Source organism: Polypterus senegalus, chromosome 11 (assembly GCF_016835505.1).
Source record: "Polypterus senegalus isolate Bchr_013 chromosome 11, ASM1683550v1, whole genome shotgun sequence".
NCBI classification, from domain to species: Eukaryota; Metazoa; Chordata; class Cladistia; order Polypteriformes; family Polypteridae; genus Polypterus; species Polypterus senegalus.
Genome location: NC_053164.1, coordinates 28,440,906 through 28,460,863, shown reverse-complemented (window position 1 = coordinate 28,460,863; position 19,958 = coordinate 28,440,906). Strand labels below are relative to the sequence as shown.

The following is a 19,958-nucleotide window of genomic DNA, read 5'->3' as shown; positions in this document are numbered from 1 at the left end:
ATTTTGTTTTTCTTCAGCCATTCAGAGGTGGATTTGCTGGTGTGTTTTGGGTCATTGTCCTGTTGCAGCACCCTAGATCGCTTCAGCTTGAGTTGACGAACAGATGGCCGGACATTCTCCTTCAGGATTTTTGGTAGACAGTAGAATTCATGGTTCCATCTATCACAGCAAGCCTTCCAGATCCTGAAGCAGCAAAACAACCCCAGACCATCACACTACCACCACCATATTTTACTGTTGGTATGATGTTCTTTTCTGAAATGCTGTGTTCCTTTTACGCCAGATGTAACGGACATTTGCCTTCCAAAAGTTCAACTTTTGTCTCATCAGTCCACAAGGTATTTTCCCAAAAGTCTTGGCAATCATTGAGATGTTTCTTAGCTAAATTGAGACGAGCCCTAATGTTCTTTTGCTTAACAGTGGTTTGCGTCTTGGAAATCTGCCATGCAGGCCGTTTTTGCCCAGTCTCTTTCTTATGGTGGAGTCGTGAACATTGACCTTAATTGAGGCAAGTGAGGCCTGCAGTTCTTTAGACGTTGTCCTGGGGTCTTTTGTGACCTCTCGGATGAGTCGTCTCTGCGCTCTTGGGGTAATTTTGGTCAGCCAGCCACTCCTGGGAAGGTTCACCACTGTTCCATGTTTTTGCCATTTGTGGATAATGGCTCTCACTGTGGTTCGCTGGAGTCCCAAAGCTTTAGAAATGGCTTTATGACCTTTACCAGACTGATAGATCTCAATTACTTTTGTTCTCATTTGTTCCTGAATTTCTTTGGATCTTGGCATGATGTCTAGCTTTTGAGGTGCTTTTGGTCTACTTCTCTGTGTCAGGCAGCTCCTATTGAAGTGATTTCTTGATTGAAACAGGTGTGGCAGTAATCAGGCCTGGGGTGGCTACGAAATTGAACTCAGGTGTGATACACCACAGTTAGGTTATTTTTAACAAGGGGCAATTACTTTTTCACACAGGGCCATGTAGGTTTGGATTTTTTTTCTTCCTAAATAATAAAAACCATCATTTAAAAACTGCATTTTGTGTTTACTTGTGTTATATTTGACTAATGGTTAAATGTGTTTGATGATCAGAAACATTTTGTGTGACAAACATGCAAAAGAATAAGAAATCAGGAAGGGGGCAAATAGTTTTTCACACCACTGTATGTATATATATACACACACGCACACACACACAGTGGGATGCAAAAATTTGGGCAACCTTGTTAATAGTCATTTTTTTCCTGTATAAATCGTTGTTTGTTACGATAAAAAATGTCAGTTAAATATATCCTATAGGAGACACGCACAGTGATATTTGAGAAGTGAAATGAAGTTTATTGGATTTACAGAAAGTGCAATAATTGTTCAAACAAAATCAGGCAGGTGCATAAATTTGGGCACCACAAAAAAGAAATGAAATCAATATTTAGTAGATCCGCCTTTTGCAGAAATTACAGCCTCTAAACGCTTCCTGTAGGTTCCAATGAGAGTCTGGATTGTGGTTGAAGGTATTTTGGACCATTCCTCTTTACAAAACATCTCTAGTTCATTCAGGTTTGATGGCTTCCAAGCATGGACAGCTCTCTTTAACTCACACCACAGATTTTCAATTATATTCAGGTCTGGGGACTGAGATGGCCATTCCAGAACGTTGTACTTGTTCTTCTGCATGAATGCCTTAGTGAATTTTGAGCAGTGTTTCGGGTCATTGTCTTGAAGCCCCGGCGCAGCTTCAGCTTTGTCACTGATTCCTGGACATTGGTCTCCAGAATCTGCTGATACTAAGTGGAATCCATGCGTCCCTCAACTTTGACAAGATTCCCAGTCCCAGCACTGGCCACACAGCCCCACAGCATGATGGAACCACCACCATATTTTACTGTAGGTAGCAGGTGTTTTTCTTGGAATGCTGTTTTCTTCTTCTCCATGAATAACGCCCCTTGTTATGCCCAAATAACTCAATTTTAGTTTCATCAGTCCACAGCACCTTATTTCAAAATGAAGCTGGCTTGTCCAAATGTGCTTGAGCAGACCTCAAGTGGCTCTGTTTGTGCTGTGGGCGGAGAAAAGGCTTCCTCTGCATCACTCTCTCCATACAGCATCTCCTTGTGTAAAGTGCGCCGAATGGTTGAACGATGCACAGTGACTCCATCTGCTGCAAGATGATGTTGTAGGTCTTTGGTGCTGGTCTGTGGGTTGACTCTGACTGTTCACACCATTCGTCGCTTCTGTCTATCCGAAATCTTTCTTGGTCTGCCACTTCGAGCCTTAACTTGAACTGAGCCTGTGGTCTTCCATTTCCTCAATATGTTCCTAACTGTGGAAACGGACAGCTTTCTGTATCCTTCCCCTAAACCATGATGGTGAACAATCTTTGTCTTTAGGTCATTTGAGAGTTGTTTTGTGACCCCCATTTTGCTACTCTTCAGAGAAAATTAAAGGAGGAGGGAAACTTACAATTGACCCCCTTAAATACTCTTTCTCATTATAGGATTCACCTGTGTATGTAGGTCAGGGGTCACTGAGCTTACCAAGCCAATTTGAGTTCCAATAATTAGTTCTAAAAGTTTTGGAATCAATAAAATGACATCGGTGCCCAAATTTATGCACCTGCCTTTGTTTGAACAATTATTGCACACTTTCTGTAAATCCAATAAACTTCATTTCACTTCTCAAATATCACTGTGTGTGTCTCCTATATGATATATTTAACTGACATTTTTTATCGTAACAACCAACGACTTATACAGGAAAATAATGACTATTAACAAGGTTGCCCAAACTTTTGCATATATATATATATATATATATATATATATATATATATATATATATATATATATATATATATATATATATATATATATATATACTAATAAAAGGCAAAGCACTCACTCACTCACTCACTCACTCACTCATCACTAATTCTCCAACTTCCCGTGTGGGTGGAAGGCTGAAATTTGGCAGGTTCATTCCTTACAGCTTCCTTACAAAAGTTGGGCAGGTTTTATTTCGAAATTCTACGCGTAATGGTCATAACTGGAAGCAGTTTTCTCCATTTACTGTAATGGAGATGAGCTTCAACGCGTGGGGCGGAGTTTCGTGTGACATCATCACGCCTCACGTAATCACGCAGTACATAGAAAACCAGGAAGACCTAAAAAGCGCTGAAGAAAACATGCATTATATAATTGAGAAGGCAGCTAAACAATAAGAAGCGGCGAGTGACATATACAACCATATTCATGAGTTCTGCTACTTGAAACAAAGCACGATGTAAACCTACACTTTAAATTAAGTTCATAGACAGGCTGCGCTGGCGTTTGTAATTTAGTGCCTGCCCATATAAGGCCGTCCGTCAGCGCAATCCAATAGCAAACTCCACTAAATATTCACGGGTTAAGGACTGTGCTTATGCAGAGGAAGATGAGATGGTCAGGGTGGTGTTTGGTACAAACTCAGCGAAACTGCGAGAGAAAGTTTTAAGTGCCAGGACTAAGGTAACATTAAATACAGCCATGGACATAGCACGAGATGGCACCAGCACAGCTGGGAACCTTCGATGCATGTACACCGAGCGGCTCACGGAACTGACGCAGTGCACAGATAAAAGCAACAGTTCCAAAGAGCGCTGAACAAAACCAATTACACAATTGAAAAGGCAGCAAAAATATGAAGCGCTCTGATACATACAAGCATATTCATAAATCCAAAACAAAGCACACGTTGGAAAAAGTCAATGTCCCGCTAAAGGAAGACAGTGTAAAAAACCGTGCATGCAGTGTGTCAGGTCTCAGATAAAGAAGAAGACGAGCTGTTTATTGATGCAGTAAGAAACGAATCGATGAATGAAACCTGTCATCTTTACAACGATTGACAAACACGGAATGTAACTTGAACACAACACATCCTACAAATACGAACCTGATTGAAAGAAATAATGATAATCAAATCCTTGATGACAGCAACACTCAGTAACACTCACAAAACAAATACTGTATATTGACAGTCATGTTACGCTATTTTTAAAATGTTCCCTTTTCTTTTCTAGCTTTTTAACACACTACTTCTCGCTATACGCTGGTATATATATATGTATATATATATATAACCCGATCTACATACTCGAATAATGGATACTTTATTCGCCATCAATGATTGTTTTGGTAAAGCCATACTCAGTGTATTCATTAGATGAACGGTAAAAAGTAAGAGCGAGGGAGGATGACTTATTGAGGCATGCAGGCTGTAGTGCGCAACTCTATCTGAATTGCGCGATCACATTTGAAAAATATATCTTTTCAAGTTCTATTTAGTCCATATGTGTCAAACTCAAGGGCAGGGCCACATCCGCCCGCGTGTAATTATATCCGCCCGCAGATCATTTTATATACTGTATTATTGTTATTAAAGCCCGGTATATGAAGCGCTGGTAACACAATAAACTACAGATCCCATAATGCAGCGCTTCAGCTGCCTTGCCTAACACTTACCGAGTTAATCAAGTTATTGCGAAGCTAGCTCACACGATGCTGAAGAGAAAAGTTGATTCTGAAAATAGAGCCTTTAAAAACCGATGGGAGGCTGAGTATATGTTTACTGAACCCGTGTGTCTCATTTGTGGAGCTAATGTGGCTGTAATTACAGAATTTAATCTAAGACGGCACTATGAGACAAAACATCAGGTTAACCTGAATGCAATGCAGAAGATACAGAAAGCAGCATAATTAAATAAGAATCTGACACTTCAGCGGACGGTTTAACCCGTGCACAATCACAAAGTGATTTCAAGTGAAGCTGCTTTTATGGGAGACACAAATGCACCAGTGCACCTTGCCCCACTTTCCCTGTTGCCAAGTAATGTTAAACCAAGTCGTCACTACGGTGTTCCCAAATCGCACTTTGCTGATAAACTGAGCGCACTGAGTTTGCACGGCGCTTTGGTGACTTTGAAGAACAAAAAAAGTCCGTCTACATGCGGCTCGAACCTTGTGCATGTTTGGTAGCACATATCTGTGTGAGAAGCTCTTCTCAGTGATAAAGACTAACAAAACAGCACACAGGAGTCGCCTCACTGATGAGCACCTGCAATCCATCCTGAGAATCTCCACAACACAGAACCTCACACCAAACAGAAACGAACCTGTGGCCAAAAAGATGCCAGGCGTCCAGCTCTAAAATGACATATGAGCAAAGACAACTGAATGATTTGATTTGTTATTGCTGAAAGGAACACATTTTATTTATATTTCTAGGTTTTGTTATGCAGCATGTTCATATTTGAATTTGTATAATTTTGACAGGATATATTTTTATGGAGAGCAAAATCTTTTGGGATATTTAAAATCTAAGTTTATTTTTATATAAAATTACATAAGAGTAAAGAAATTTGAATGTTTGTTCTTTTAACGCTTACTTTATTTCTAACTTGTATAATTTAGACAGGATAAATTTTTATGGAGAGCAAAATATTATAAGTTGTTTAAGGTTTGAGTTGATTTATTCACGAATAATATTCCTGTCTGTTTTACCATTCCTACCAAAGATATTTCTGTCGACTAAATAAAAATTCCTTCTATTTAAAATTTAAATAGAACTTGAACAAATACGATAGTTCATAATATCCACGCAGACTTGCACGTAAGAGCGGGAGTTATCCGTTTTAACAAGCAGCGTATATGTAGATATGTATGTATATGTATATATATATGTATATATATATGTGTATATGTATATATATATATATATATATATATATATGTATATATATATATGTGTATATATATATATATATATATTTATATATATATATATATATTTATATATATATATATATATATATATATGTGTATATATATATATATATATATATATATGACAACAACACTCATCACTCACAACAGTGACAAAACAATTACATTGACACTCATGTTACGTTATTTTCAAAATGTTTCCTTTTCTTTTCATTGCTTCTTTAACACACTACTTCTCCAAGCTAAGCTGGTATTTTGCTAGTGTATATATATATATATATATATATATATATATATATATATATATATATATATATATATACTGCTCAAAAGAATTAAAGGAACACTTTTTAATCAGAGTATAGCATAAAGTCAATGAAACTTATGGGATATTAATCTGGTCAGTTAAGTAGCAGAGGGAGTTGTTAATCAGTTTCAGCTGCTGTGGTGTTAATGAAATTAACAACAGATGCACTAGAGGGGCAACAATGAGATGACCCCAAAACAGGAATGGTTTAACAGGTGGAGGCCACTGACATTTTTCCCTCCTCATCTTTTCTGACTGTTTCTTCACTAGTTTTGAATTTGGCTACAGTCAGTGTCACTACTGGTAGCATGAGGCGATACCTGGACCCTACAGAGGTTGCACAGGTAGTCCAACTTCTCCAGGATGGCACATCAATACGTGTCATTGCCAGAAGGTTTGCTGTGTCTCCTGCACAGTCTCAAGGGCATGGAGGAGATTCTAGGAGACAAGCAGTTACTCTAGGAGAGCTGGAGAGGGCCATAGAAGGTACATAACACATCAGCAGGACCAGTATCTGCTCCTTTGGGCAAGGAGGAACAGGATGAGCACTGCCAGAGCCCTACAAAATGACCTCCAGCAGGCCACTGGTGTGAATGTCTCTGACCAAACAACCAGAAAGACTTCATGAGGGTGACCCAAGGGCCCCATGTCCTCTAATGGGCCCTGAGCTCACTGCCCAGCAGCATGCAGCTCGATTGGCATTCGCCATAGAATACCAGAATTGGCAGATGCACCACTGGTGCCCTGTGCTTTTTACAGATGAGAGCAGGTTCACCCTGAGCACGTGACAGAAGTGAAAGGGTCTGGAGAAGCCATGGAGAACATTATGCTGCCTGTAACATCATTCAGCATGAGCAGTTTGGTGGTGGGTTAATGATTGTCTGGGGAGGCATATCCATGGAGGGTCACACAGACCGCTACAGGCTTGACAAAGGCACCTTGGCTGCCATTAGGTATCAGGATGAAATCCTTGGACCCATTGTCAGACCCTATGCTGGTACAGTGGCTCCTGGTGCACGACAATTCCTGGCCTCATATGGTGAGAGTATGCAGGCAGTTCCTGGAGGATGAAGGAAATGATACCATTGACTGGCCACCACACTTTCCTGACCTAAATCCAATAGAACACCTCTGGGACATTGTTTTGGTCCATCCAATGCCACCAGGTTGCACCTCAGACTGTCCAGGAGCTCAGTGATGCCCTGGTCCAGATCTGGGAGGAGATCCCCACAACACCATCTGTCATCTCATTAGAAGCATGCACCGATGTTGTCAGGCATGTATACAAGAACACAGGGGCCATACAAAGTGCTGCGTATAATTTTGAGTTGCTGCAATTAAATTTTGGCAAAATGGACTAGCCTGCCACATAATTTTTTCGCTCCGATTTTTGGGGCGTTTTTGAATTCAGGGCTCTGTAGGTTGATCATTTTCATTTCCATCAAACGATGTGGTATCCTTTCGTTCCTAACACATTACCCAGTCTATATCAGTATAGATATCCAGGAGGATTTCTTTTTCCCATTGAGATCTGATGTGTTTTCAAAGTGTTCCTTTAATTTTTGAGCAGTTGATTTTATATATATATATATATATATATATATATATATATATATATATATATATATATATATATATATATATATACACACACACACATATACACAGTGCATCCGGAAAGTATTCACAGCACATCACTTTTTCCACATTTTGTTATGTTACAGCCTTATTCCAAAATGGATTAAATTCATTATTTTCCTCAGAATTCTACACACAACACCCCATAATGACAACGTGAAAAAAGTTTACTTGAGGTTTTGCAAATTTATTAAAAATAAAAAAATTGAGAAAGCACATGTACATAAGTATTCACAGCCTTTGCCATGAAGCTCAAAATTGAGCTCAGGTGCATCCTGTTTCCCCTGATCATCCTTGAGATGTTTCTGCAGCTTAATTGGAGTCCACCTATGGTAAATTCAGTTGATTGGACATGATTTGGAAAGGCACACACCTGTCTATAGAAGGTCCCACAGTTGACAGTTCATGTCAGAGCACAAACCAAACATTAAGTCATAGGAATTGTCTGTAGACCTCCGAGGCAGGATTGTCTCGAGGCACAAATCTGGGGAAGGTTACAGAAAAATTTCTGCTGCTTTGAAGGTCCCAATGAGCACAGTGGCCTCCATCATCCATAAGTGGAAGAAGTTCGAAACCACCAGGACTCTTCCTAGAGCTGACCGGCCATCTAAACTGAGCGATTGGGGGAGAAGGTCCTTAGTCAGGGAGGTGACCAAGAACCCGATGGTCACTGTGTCAGAGCTCCAGAGGTCTTCTGTGGAGAGAGGAGAACCTTCCAGAAGGACAACGATCTCTGCAGCAATCCACCAATCGGGCCTGTATGGTAGAGTGGCCAGACGAAAGCCACTCCTTAGTAAAAGACACATGGCAGCCCGCCTGGAGTTTGCCAAAAGGCACCTGAAGGACTCTCAGACCATGAGAAATAAAATTCTCAGGTCCAATGAGACAAAGATTGAACTCTTTGGTGTGAATGCCAAGGGTCACGTTTGGAGAAAACCAGGCACCGCTCATCACCAGGCCAATACCATCCTACAGTGAAGCATGGTGGTGGCAGCATCATGCTGTGGGGATGTTTTTCAGCGGCAGGAACTGGGAGACTAGTCAGGATAAAGGGAAAGAAGACTGCAGCAATGCACAGAGACATCCTGAATGAAAACCTGCTCCAGAGTGCTCTTGACCTCGGACAGGGGCGACGGTTCATCTTTAAGCAGGACGACCCCCCTAAGCACACAGCCAAAATATCAAAGGAGTGGCTTCAGGACAACTCTGTGAATGTCCTTGAGTGGCCCAGCCAGAGCCCAGACTTGAATCTGATTGAACATCTCTGGAGCGATCTTAAAATGGCTGTGCACCGACGCTTCCCATCCAACCTGATGGAGCTTGAGAGGTGCTGCAAAGAGGAATGGGCGAAACTGGCCAAGGATAGGTGTGCCAAGCTTGTGGCATCATATTCAAAAGACTTGAGGCTGTAACTGCTGCCAAAGGTGCATCGACAAAGTATTGAGCAAAGGCTGTGAATACTTATGTACATGCGATTTCTCAGTTTTTTATTTTTAATAAATTTGCAAAAACCTCAATTTAACTTTTTTCATGTTGTAATTATGGGGTGTTGTGTGTAGAATTCTAAGGAAAAAAATGAATTTAATCCATTTTGGAATAAGGTTGTAACATAACAAAATGTGGAAAAAGTGATGTGCTGTGAATACTTTCTGGATGCACTTTATGTGTGTGTGTGTGTGTGTGTGTATATATAAGTATAATAAAAGTGAGCTGTTCACTCTTACTGAAAGTTACAAGAAATGGAGGGCAATTCAATAAATAGGAGGGATAACAGGGTAGGCCAAAAAGAAGTACCATGTTTCAAACATTTACTCTACAAAAACACTGCAAGATAAATTACTTTACGACACAAGAAAGGGTATACAAAATAGATTTTTTTCACTGTGTTTTAAAAATCATGTTTTCAAGGTGGTGGCCATCATTAGTGATGCACTCTTCTAGATGATTTCTGAACACTCACACGACTCGTTCGGCCATTTCAAGGGGAATAACGGCGATTTCATGACAAATAGCGTCCTTGAGGGCTTCAAGGTTTTGAGGTAGGTGTGTGTATACCTTCAACTTGAGATAGCCCCACAAAAAGAAATCGCATGGAGCGAGATCAGGCAAACATGAAGGCCACCCCACACACCACGCAGGGAGATCAGCTTCCCCAAAAACATCTCCCGCAAAACTTGCATGGATCTCCACGCCATATGAGCCGTTGCTCCATCCTGTTGAAACCCGACATCCACCACATTCATTTCTTCCAGTAGAGGACGCAAAAAGTTCTCTAGCATTTCAATGTAACATTCAGAAATGATGGTGACCATTGCGCCCACCCCTTCAAAAAAAGTAAGGGCCTACAATGCCAAATTCTGCCACAGCGCACCAAACTGTAACATGCTTACTGTGCAGGGGTCTCTGATGAAGTTCACGAGGGTTGATTTCAGCCCAATCGCAAAAAGTTTTGAGTATTATGCAACCATTGAAATAAAAATTTGCCTCATTGCTGCACATGACAATGGCATCTCGATGAACAGTTTGCAGAATGTTCGCACACAACTCTCTATGGCTCTCCCAATCTCTTTCAGTGAGTTCCTGCACTACCGTCATTTTGTATGGAAATACAAATTAAGGTCCTCATGCAAAATCCTCCTCAAAGACGTGAAGAAGCATGTTTGTGCGCTGAACGCCTAGGAGACTGCAAAATTGATGCCCTTACAGCTTGGATGTTTTTAGGATTTTGTACAGTCCGAGGATGGCCTGAAAATTTTCTGTTTAATGTTCTAAATCGTCCCTAGAGTGTGCTTGGTGTGTGTGCGTGCGCGCGCCCTGCCCGGGGTTTGTTTCCTGCCTTACGTCCTGTGTTGGCTGGGATTGGCTCTAGCAGACCCCCGTGACCCTGTAGTTAGGATATAGCGGGTTGGATAATGGATGGATGGATGTTGTACCCGTCTGTCTAAGTTAAACCACCCATTGAAGAATTGTTTTCCAATTTGGGACGTCACCATTAGGAGGAATGCTGAAGTGCATTAGGAAGGTGTGTTGCATAGTGATGATGATTTCGTTGTTTTTGAAGAACCCCCTGACAGTGAAATCATGGTGTTCACCGGACCAATGCATGTGCCGACTAAAAACTACAAGGGATCGCCTATCAAAGGACCCCCACCGCAATGCACTCCGCTGCCTCTACCTCGCGCAGTGACCTTGAGAAATGTGCTACTTCACTTTGGCTCACCCTGTATAAATGTGTGACATTGCTTTAATGCTATGAATTACGCTATCGAAGTGCCAAATCAGCTGGTCACCATCTGGCCCCCACATAAATAAACAAAGCTCATTTTATTTGGATTTTAACTCAGGTATGAAGACAGCAAGATTCATGAATTTATATACCAGTTGAATGTCAAGCTGCTTGGGACAGATGGTGAAACTGTGATTCAAGAATACTCCCACAACCCTCAGAGTGACAGAGGACATGAAGGAGAGAATTCTCACAGCTGGATAGAGGTACTTCTGGGATACGCTGGTTAACTTGCAGGCTAATTTACTTCTTACTCTGCTCTTTTGCTTGTCCTCTCTCTGTGCTCCTTTTGCTTCAGGAGTAGCCACTTTTTTTTCTTTTCTCATATCGGAGACCTTTTACCATTCTGAAGTGTTTTCTCATTTTCCACAGGTTTCCCACATATTTCGAGATTATGGCTCTGGAGTACGTTACATCCATTTCCTGCACCGCGTCAAGAACATGCGGGTGGTTGACTTTCAAGGCACCCGAGTTACAGACAGCAGTGTGGTGGTGAAGCTGAGAGACTGAGAATGGAATTGTTTTGTTAATCTTACTTGACAAACTTGTGCGATGTCCTGATGCATTGCAGCTTTGAGTTTGAGCAATGTAAGGGTGTAATCACGGAGGGTAGGAATTAAAGAGCACACAGGTATACAATGACTGACATTTTTTTTTCTCTTTCTCTTGATTTCTTAAATATTTCATCCCAGAGTCCAAAGACATGCAGATTAGGTGCTTTGGCGACCCTAAATTGTCCCACGTACTGTATGTGTGTGTGTGTGCCCTGCGGTGGGCTGGCACCCTGCCTGGGGTTTGTACCTGCCTTGCACCCTGTGCTGGCTGGGATTGGCTCCAGCAGACCCCCGTGACCCTGTGTTAGGATATAGCGGGTTGGAAAATGACTGACTGATTTCTTAAATTGTATTTTATAAAAACTGCACATTCCTGTATAAACTGCAAAACTGGTTATAGAACATGAGTGAAGAAAACGTATTGGCAGCTGTTAGTTTAACACAATAAAGGCATACACTGTTAAATAATATGTTCAATTAAAATAGGTGGCCTACTATAAGGTGAAAGTGGCTGGAACTAAAGGACCACCACTCTGTTTTCTCCTAATAATGAGGTGCAGTCCCAGTGCTCCAAAGTGTCTGGATAGGCTGATCATTCAGCGAAACCATTCAAGCTGCACTTCTAGCTTAAAGGAGAAATACAGCATTTGTTTCAAGTCCTGTTTAGTTTTTGACGATTATGGTACTCATTAATTTGCCCCTGAAAATGTTCTTAAGTGAAGCATCAATAAACAGCTCGTCTTCCTCTTTATCTGAGACGTGACACACTGCATGCACAGGTTTTTTTTTACACTGTCTTCCTTTAGCGGGACATTGACTTTTTCCACCGTGTGCTTTGTTTCCACAGTAGTTGCACTTGTGAATATGCTTGTATGTGTCAGACGCTTCATATTTTATTGCTGCCTTCTCAATTGTGTAATTCGTTTTTTGTTCAGCACTCTTTGGAACTGTTGCTTTTTGTCTGTGCACTGCATCAGTTCACGTGAGCTGCTCGGTGTACATGCATCGAAGGTTCCTAGCTGTGCTGGTGCCATCTCGTGCGATGTTCACGGCTGTATTTAATGTTAGCTAAGACCCAACACTTAAAAGTTTCTCTCGCAGTTTCACAGAGTTTGTGCCAAACACCACCCTGATCATCTCATCTTCGTCTGCATAAGCACAGTCCTTCACACGTGAATATTTAGCGGCAGTGTTTCTATTGGATTGCCGCTGACGGACGGCCTTATATGGGCAGGCACTAAATTACGTGGAAGGCATAACTCCGCCTCCCATGGCCATTGAGCAGATGTCTATTATAGTATATGGACGAAAAAATAGGTTCCAGTTATGACCATTCAGTGTAGAGTTTCGAAAGTTTTGTAAGTAAGCTGTAAGGAATGAGCCTGCCAAATTTCAGCCTTCTACCTACACGGGAAGTTGGAGAATTAGTGATGAGTGAGTGAGTGAGGGCTTTACCTTTTATTAGTATAGATTCTTAGCACTATTTCTCCCAAGTTAAGAGTACATTTCTGTTCACAGCAACTGTCATGGGTGGATTCAGCAAGTAAACAAGTAAGTAAAATAGCCTGAAACCACACATGTCTGGAATTGTTTGGTGAGACCTGTCACTGTTATTAAAATGATGGATTAATTGTCTAAATTCTGAGAAAAATCTTACCTTAAGCACAGCGACCCCACCCAACAACTGCAGCCTTCATAAGACACGCTGCAGTGAACTACTCATCTGGGGCTAAAACAGTGTTTCTCAAACTCGGTCCTGGGGAACCCCTGTGGCTGCAGGTTTTTGTTCCAACCAGATTCCTAATCAGTGACAACACCTGATAGCACTGATCTCATTTAATTAGCTGGTATTATTTTTCTTTTGGATTCAGAAAAGCACAGCAGCATGATTTTTACATTTACAAGAAACTTTGAAATATGTCTGTTTTTGCTATGGATTTAAATGCTTAACTCTCTTTTTATTATATTTCACCCTTTCTCTGTGCAGTTTGCTCCCTTCATTGAATCTTAATAATGACAATTAAAAACGAGCAGAGCAGAAACACAAGCAAACAACACTCAATCGTGAAAGGCTGCAACTACTTTAGTGTCAGCCCCACAATGTAGTAAATAACGGATTAATTAAACAATTAGAACACCTAGAAAAGTAGAATGACAATCAAGATGAAAATTCTGTGAAAAAGAAAAAATACTTATAACTGCTTAGTACATTTTAATACTTTTTTTTTTTTTTTTACCAAACTTAGTTTTCTAATTTGTATATTGTTCCCAAAACAGGGAATCTGGGAAACAACAGTTCACTTAATCAGCCCAGGAGTCCAATTAAAAACAGAGGCTGGTTGGAACAAAAACCTGCAGCCACAGTGGGCCCCCAGGACTGAGTTTGAGAACCCCTGGGCTAAAAGGAAGGAGTCGAGATATGAGGTGAAGAGCACCACCAGACTTTTATGATGGCAGAATCTCACTATTGTTTTTTTCTTCAAATGCAATATTAATGTGCCGAGTACAATCTTATTGCATATTCATAACTGAGAACAATCTTAGCTTGGAAATCACACGTTAGGTAAGTTTTAATGCAGGGGTGGCAAACTCCTGGCCTCGAGTGTCAGAGTGGCTGCAGGTTTTCATTCTTACCATCTTCTTAATTAGTGACCAGTTTTTGCTGCTGATTACTTCTTTTAATTAATTTGACTCAGGCCTCTTAGTTGTTTCTTTAATTAGCAGCCAAACAATAATGAGACACAAAACAAGCCACCACACGACCAGCTCCCCTGTTTCCATCACACAATATCTGAAATTAAAGAGAGGTGATGGTCTTGGTAAGGTTGATCTCTCAGGTCACCAAAACATTTTGACATTGGTGTTCTTAGAACAGAAAAACAACAATTTTCAAAATGTGTGCTGTGGCAGAAAGAGAGCAGCAACAAGCCATGGAATTAAATAACTGGTTTAATTAACAGCAAGAATTGGCTTCTCATTAAGAGTGATTGGAGTGAAATTGGTTGGAGTTTGAAGCCCCAGTTTAGCTGGTTATCTGTTAGCTCGTTTCACAACTCATTTCTGCTTGGCTGTCATTTAATGAAGAAAGGAATCAATTAAGAGGGCTGAACTCTTCTAACATGGCTATTGAAGTGATGGAGAAAAAGTTAATTAGCAGTGAAAATTGGTCACTGATTAGAAAAAGGGTTAGAATGAAAACCTATAGCCACTGCTGCACTCCAGTGGAGTTAATGGAATACCCTAACCAAAAATTAGATTTAGATTTTTTTATTTTTTATGTATGATACCTATTGAATTTGTCTTCATACATACTGGCAATAAAGCATTTTCTGATAGAATGGGAGTTTGTGGAGACCAACACTGGACTGAAGCAAACATTATTATTTTTTTTTAAATAAAATGATTTTATTTACTTTAGTTAGTACTAGGTTGTTGTACCGTGTTAGCCATTATGAATGTAGAGAAAAGCCAAGCAAAATGACACCTTTTATTGGCTAACTAAAAAGATTACAATATGCAAGCTTTCGAGGCAACTCAGGCCCCTTCTTCAGGCAAGATGCCTGAGTTGCCTCGAAAGCTTGCATATTGTAATCTTTTTAGTTAGCCAATAAAAGGTGTCATTTTGCTTGGCTTTTCTTTACTTTAGTTATAAATGCACTAAAAAGCAAAAAATTGTTTTCTTATAATCGCAATTTTCATGGTTATATGTGACTAAATAAAACTGTGGGGTGCACATAAATTAATTGACTCAAACAATGGTGGTGAATTACAATGTTGTTTTTTTTTATATTTTATGATGAAAGTAGCTATTCTATTAATCTATGAATTAATTCACTTATATGTGTCCCACAATTTAGTCACATATAACCACGAAAATTGTGGTTCAAGAAAAATGTATTTTTTGCTTCTTAGTGCATTTATAACTAAAGTAAATAAAATGTTTTACTTAAAAAAACATTTTTTATATATTTTAGTTTTCACTTTTTAGTCTTAGTGATTTCTCTTTAATAGTTTTTCATCAATGGGAAGCATCTTTAAAAGTATTACATAGTATATCTTCTTTGCAGAATTATTAGAATACTAAAAAGAATTATATTTTAGTTTGTTTTTCTGTTCAGTCTCTTAGCGCTCGAATGCTGTGGGGGAAAAAAAAAAAATATCGACGACAGAACGGCAAGCTTATGGCAAAACTTCCTCACTGTGATCATCAAGGCTACTCCTTCGACAGAGTAAACAAGTAAAGTCAGCCTGCATATTTACCCACTCCACTCACTGGAAGAGGCAAGTGCTTGCAATACGGTGCGTTTCTCACTTTTATGCTCCTATATCGCACTATAATTCTCTGTCCGTCATTGTGTGTACGTTAATTAGAATCACATAACCATTGATTATGGCAAAATTTGTTACGTAATTGCATCGGTTTTGACAGATTATAGCATTGTCATTGATACTGAAGATGTATGCAAAATTTGAAGTAATTAATTTTGCCAAAAGTGGGCTTAAAATCATTTGCAAGATTTGACCCAGACAAACAGACAGAGGAGTCAAGTTAAATAAAATCATTTGAAAATGTCCAAGAAAAAAAATCCTGTTACTTGTGTCCCATAATTCATGTGTAATGTCTCAACATGCAAGAGGCATTTTTTATTTTTATCTATTTATTTATTTTTTACCTCTTTGACGTTTACCCCAAGCATCTCTCCGACTTGGAATTCTATGTAAAAGCTATTAACCTTGAGTGTCTCTTGGGTTGAGCTGTTGTGATCTAAAGTACAGCATTAAGCCCAAATAACACTTAGGACAGTATTATCCTGCTATCTAGTGGGGAACTAAATAACATTATGCTGCAAACAAAATCATAAATATTTGTTTGCCACACTATGCTAACTCATCAATATTCATGAGGAGGCAGAGCCAACTAAAACATACAATGGAGTGTAAACGGAAAGCTGTAAAGCCAATTTTAAAACAAACCGAGAAAGAACCATTAGTTGAATAGATAGTGATAACAATGTCAATTGATCATCATGTGTTGACACGGATGACCAAACTGCCATGATGGTTCTGGTGACTTCAGTCTCATAATGCTGCAGCAGGGTGCCATATCGATTTAGCAGAATGCCTGTGATCAAGGACAGTTTCCACAGGAGCGGGCAGACTCTGCAGGTGGTAGCAGTGTGCACTGAAGGAGCTTAAAAAAGGGCAGTGATGAATAGTGTGGCAGATCCAATGCCCTAACTCAGACTCGGCAAAGAAAAGCAGGCAGGCCGTGTGCTGTGAAGACTTTTGAGGACGACAGTCCCCCTTGAAGATGAAGAGGATGCACAGTGACCTGACAAATTAAACATAAGCAGCTGTTTAATGGTCATTGAAGGGGCCCGGATTAGCTCAAGCTGTTAGCCTCAAGAAACGCCACTAATCTTCATCTTTAAGTGGGATTGCCATCACAACAAACCTCATAGGGCAAGTGTCAAAAAAAAAAGTGTTTTTTGGGTGGAGTATTCCTTTTAAGGCTTTTGTTTTCATGTTTGGACCAAGGCACCATAGATGCCTTTTTTAAAACTGCAACAGACATGGTAGTTCTTTTTTTTTTTATGTTTACTTAAAACAATTTGGCAAATTTAATGTATGCAAAGACTGTGACAAAAGTTACTTTTTGAAAAAGGAGTAACATACCCTTTAGTTTTTGTTTTGTTGTCTTAGCCTCACTCAGTTCCTCCCCTTTATACTCTTTATTGTGTAATCCATAAATGTCCCGAATTCCCTTCTATAACCCTCCTATGTTACATTATTTTTTTTATATCTTTGACATTAGACAACAAGACAGAGTACCAGAACAGGCAAGAACACATTTATGTATGTATTATAGATGACACATTTTATTATAATAAGTGCCATATAAAAGCTAACGGAGTATGGCTTTGCAATTAATACAAGCTGCTAGTGCTCGATGTGCATTTTCAAGTAACACATATGCATGGAGTCAAGCTCTGTTTTCTCTGGTTAGATCATTTTTGGTCACCTCTCTTCAGATTATCATTTGGATAAGGCCAATAAGCCTGTCTTGAATATTTGTGCTGAGATAGAGAGGTGGTCTTCACAAGATGCAAAATGTTGGTGAGAGAGATGCAGAGAGACCAAAACTTATGCCAATCCTTTTTTTTGTTTTCTGGTCACACGTCAAGCACCAATGGGGTGTTGTGGTACATAGTGACTCTCGTGATGCAGTGACCACTCGTAATCAGCCACAACCCAGTTTTGCAATGACCAATGGAATAAGCAGGAATAAGAAGTTCAGCACAACGCCATTCCATCTCCATGCTAACTGTGTTGCCCTTTCATCTCAGGCTTGCTTGCCAGTTTCAACGGTTTACTTGTACCTTCTTGGGGTGATGGCTCATAAAACTGTTTACAAGTAGGTAGATGACTAATTCCAACTTCCCAAAAAACAAAAATTTTATTTGTGAAAGCAGCACTTAAAAAATGTAATCAGTGACAGCATTCCTAAAATGTGGAGTTTACAATGACGTCTTTGAAGAAATCTGCTTCTTTAAGATACTAATTCATTCATAACCAACAATTTATAAATAATTATCAAAATATTAATCTATTATTCATCCATTATCCAACCTGCTATATCCTAACTACAGGGTCACAAGGGGTCTGCTGGAGCCAATCCCAGCCAACACAGGGCAGGAAACAAACCCCAGGCAAGGCGCCAGCCCACTGCAGGGCACGCACACCCACACACCAAGCACACACTAGGGACAATTTTTAGAATCGCCAGTGCACCTAACCGGCATGTCTTTGGACTGTGGGAAGAAACCCACGCAAACATGGGGAGAACATGCAAACTCCACGCAGGGACTGCCCGGGAAGTGAACCTGGGTCTCCTAACTGTAAAGCAGCAATGCTTCCTTAATCTATTATACAGTTTTGAATTAATTGTCACTGTGATTGACTGAATAACTATATTGCATTTCCCCACTTATATCAGATTTCAGATACATTTCTGAGACATGGCACCTGCAATCACAGGGGGATAAAGTGGTGAAGAGGAGAAAAAAATACAGAGGTCACGTGAATTACTTTGTTGAAAGGGCAGCGCACTTCTGCATATGTGCTGTCTGTTTTTGCCAAACGCTCTTTGATGCAATGTTGTTATGAACAGTAAGAACAGAAGGCAGATTTAATACTGTTAATCAGGAGTGGGCTGGGCACTGGCCTGGTTGCTCAAAAGGCAGGAGCAGCGAGAAGGTGTTGCACTGGTAACCTTCCACCCTCAAATCCTCTGCACACTCCAACAGCACTCAGAGAAGATAGTAGCCAGAGCACATGGATGGTCTCTGCTAAAGAAGGAAATAAATTCTTTTATGTAAGCCAAATATGAAATTATTACTTGTGTCATGATGGTTTTGGTTGTTTTGTGTTTCACCATTATGACTATAGGTGGTGCCATAAGTGGAATTACCCTTCCACAGTACATTTCCCAGCATTGAACCTGGTACATGTGTGGGACTAACACTCAAGAAGATGAAAACAAATTCTGTGTGATAAAGGGCCATGGTGTAGCAAGCAAAATTACAGAAAAGCCACAGTAGGACAGTGCTGGGCTGCTGGAGGCTTTGTGGCCATAAATGAAATGCTACTGTGAGCTGTAAAAAAAAAAAAATTTTTGAGTGAGAGTGAATATAATTTAAAAAATGTGAATCATATTTTGCACAGGAAATTACACATTTATGATGAGTTAACCAATAGGTGTCTTCAGCAAAAATTATTAAAAGAACTTGAGGTTGTTCATTCCACATCAACTGACCCCAGGGGTTCATGCCCAAAAGGATATGAGGGGTTAAGCTTACTCCTTTTACAAAGCTTTCAAACTATTAAAGGCATGTGGAGTGTTATTTTATGCTATTTTGAATGTGCTATTTATGATATTTGTTTCTTTACTGGCAGTCCTAGGCCCCCAAGAGAAACTCCAAGAAGGATAAAAATAACAAATTTCATCCATGAGCATGTGAGGTATCGTTTTAGACTATTTGATGATACTTTTGATTTTTGACTCTTTATTATGGAGGAGGAAAATGGCCAGAGTTGTTTGAGCTGACAGAAAGGCTATGGAAATTAGGATAAGCACTCTGTACAACCAAAGAAGCATCTCAGAATGCAGATGACATTGAGGTGGTGGGCCTACAACAGCAGAAGACCATGTTGGGTTCCACTCCAGTCAGCCAAGGAACAGAAAGCTGAAGCTACAGTGGACACAGAATCTCCAAAACTGGAAAAAAATCTAACCTGGTCTGATGTGTCTCATTTGCTACAGAGGCACAAAGATGGTTGGGTCAGAATTTGACACGAACAGCATGAATCCATGCAACAAACCTGCCTTGTGTCAACAGCTGGTACTAGTATTGTGTGGGAACTGT

General features: G+C 40.0%; 1 protein-coding gene across 1 annotated transcript in view; it reads left to right on the top strand.

Moving 5' to 3' along the window:
* The window catches only part of nccrp1 (P1, F-box associated domain containing), a 56,921-nt gene extending 45,279 nt beyond the window's left edge, over positions 1-11,642 (top strand). Inside the window, exons 5-6 of the mRNA XM_039768245.1 lie at positions 11,037-11,184; positions 11,351-11,642. Of these exons, the coding sequence (XP_039624179.1) occupies positions 11,037-11,184; positions 11,351-11,488 (286 nt within the window). The 3' untranslated portion in view covers positions 11,489-11,642. The remainder of the gene's footprint in view (positions 1-11,036; positions 11,185-11,350) is intronic.
* Positions 11,643-19,958: the final 8,316 nt, after the last annotated feature.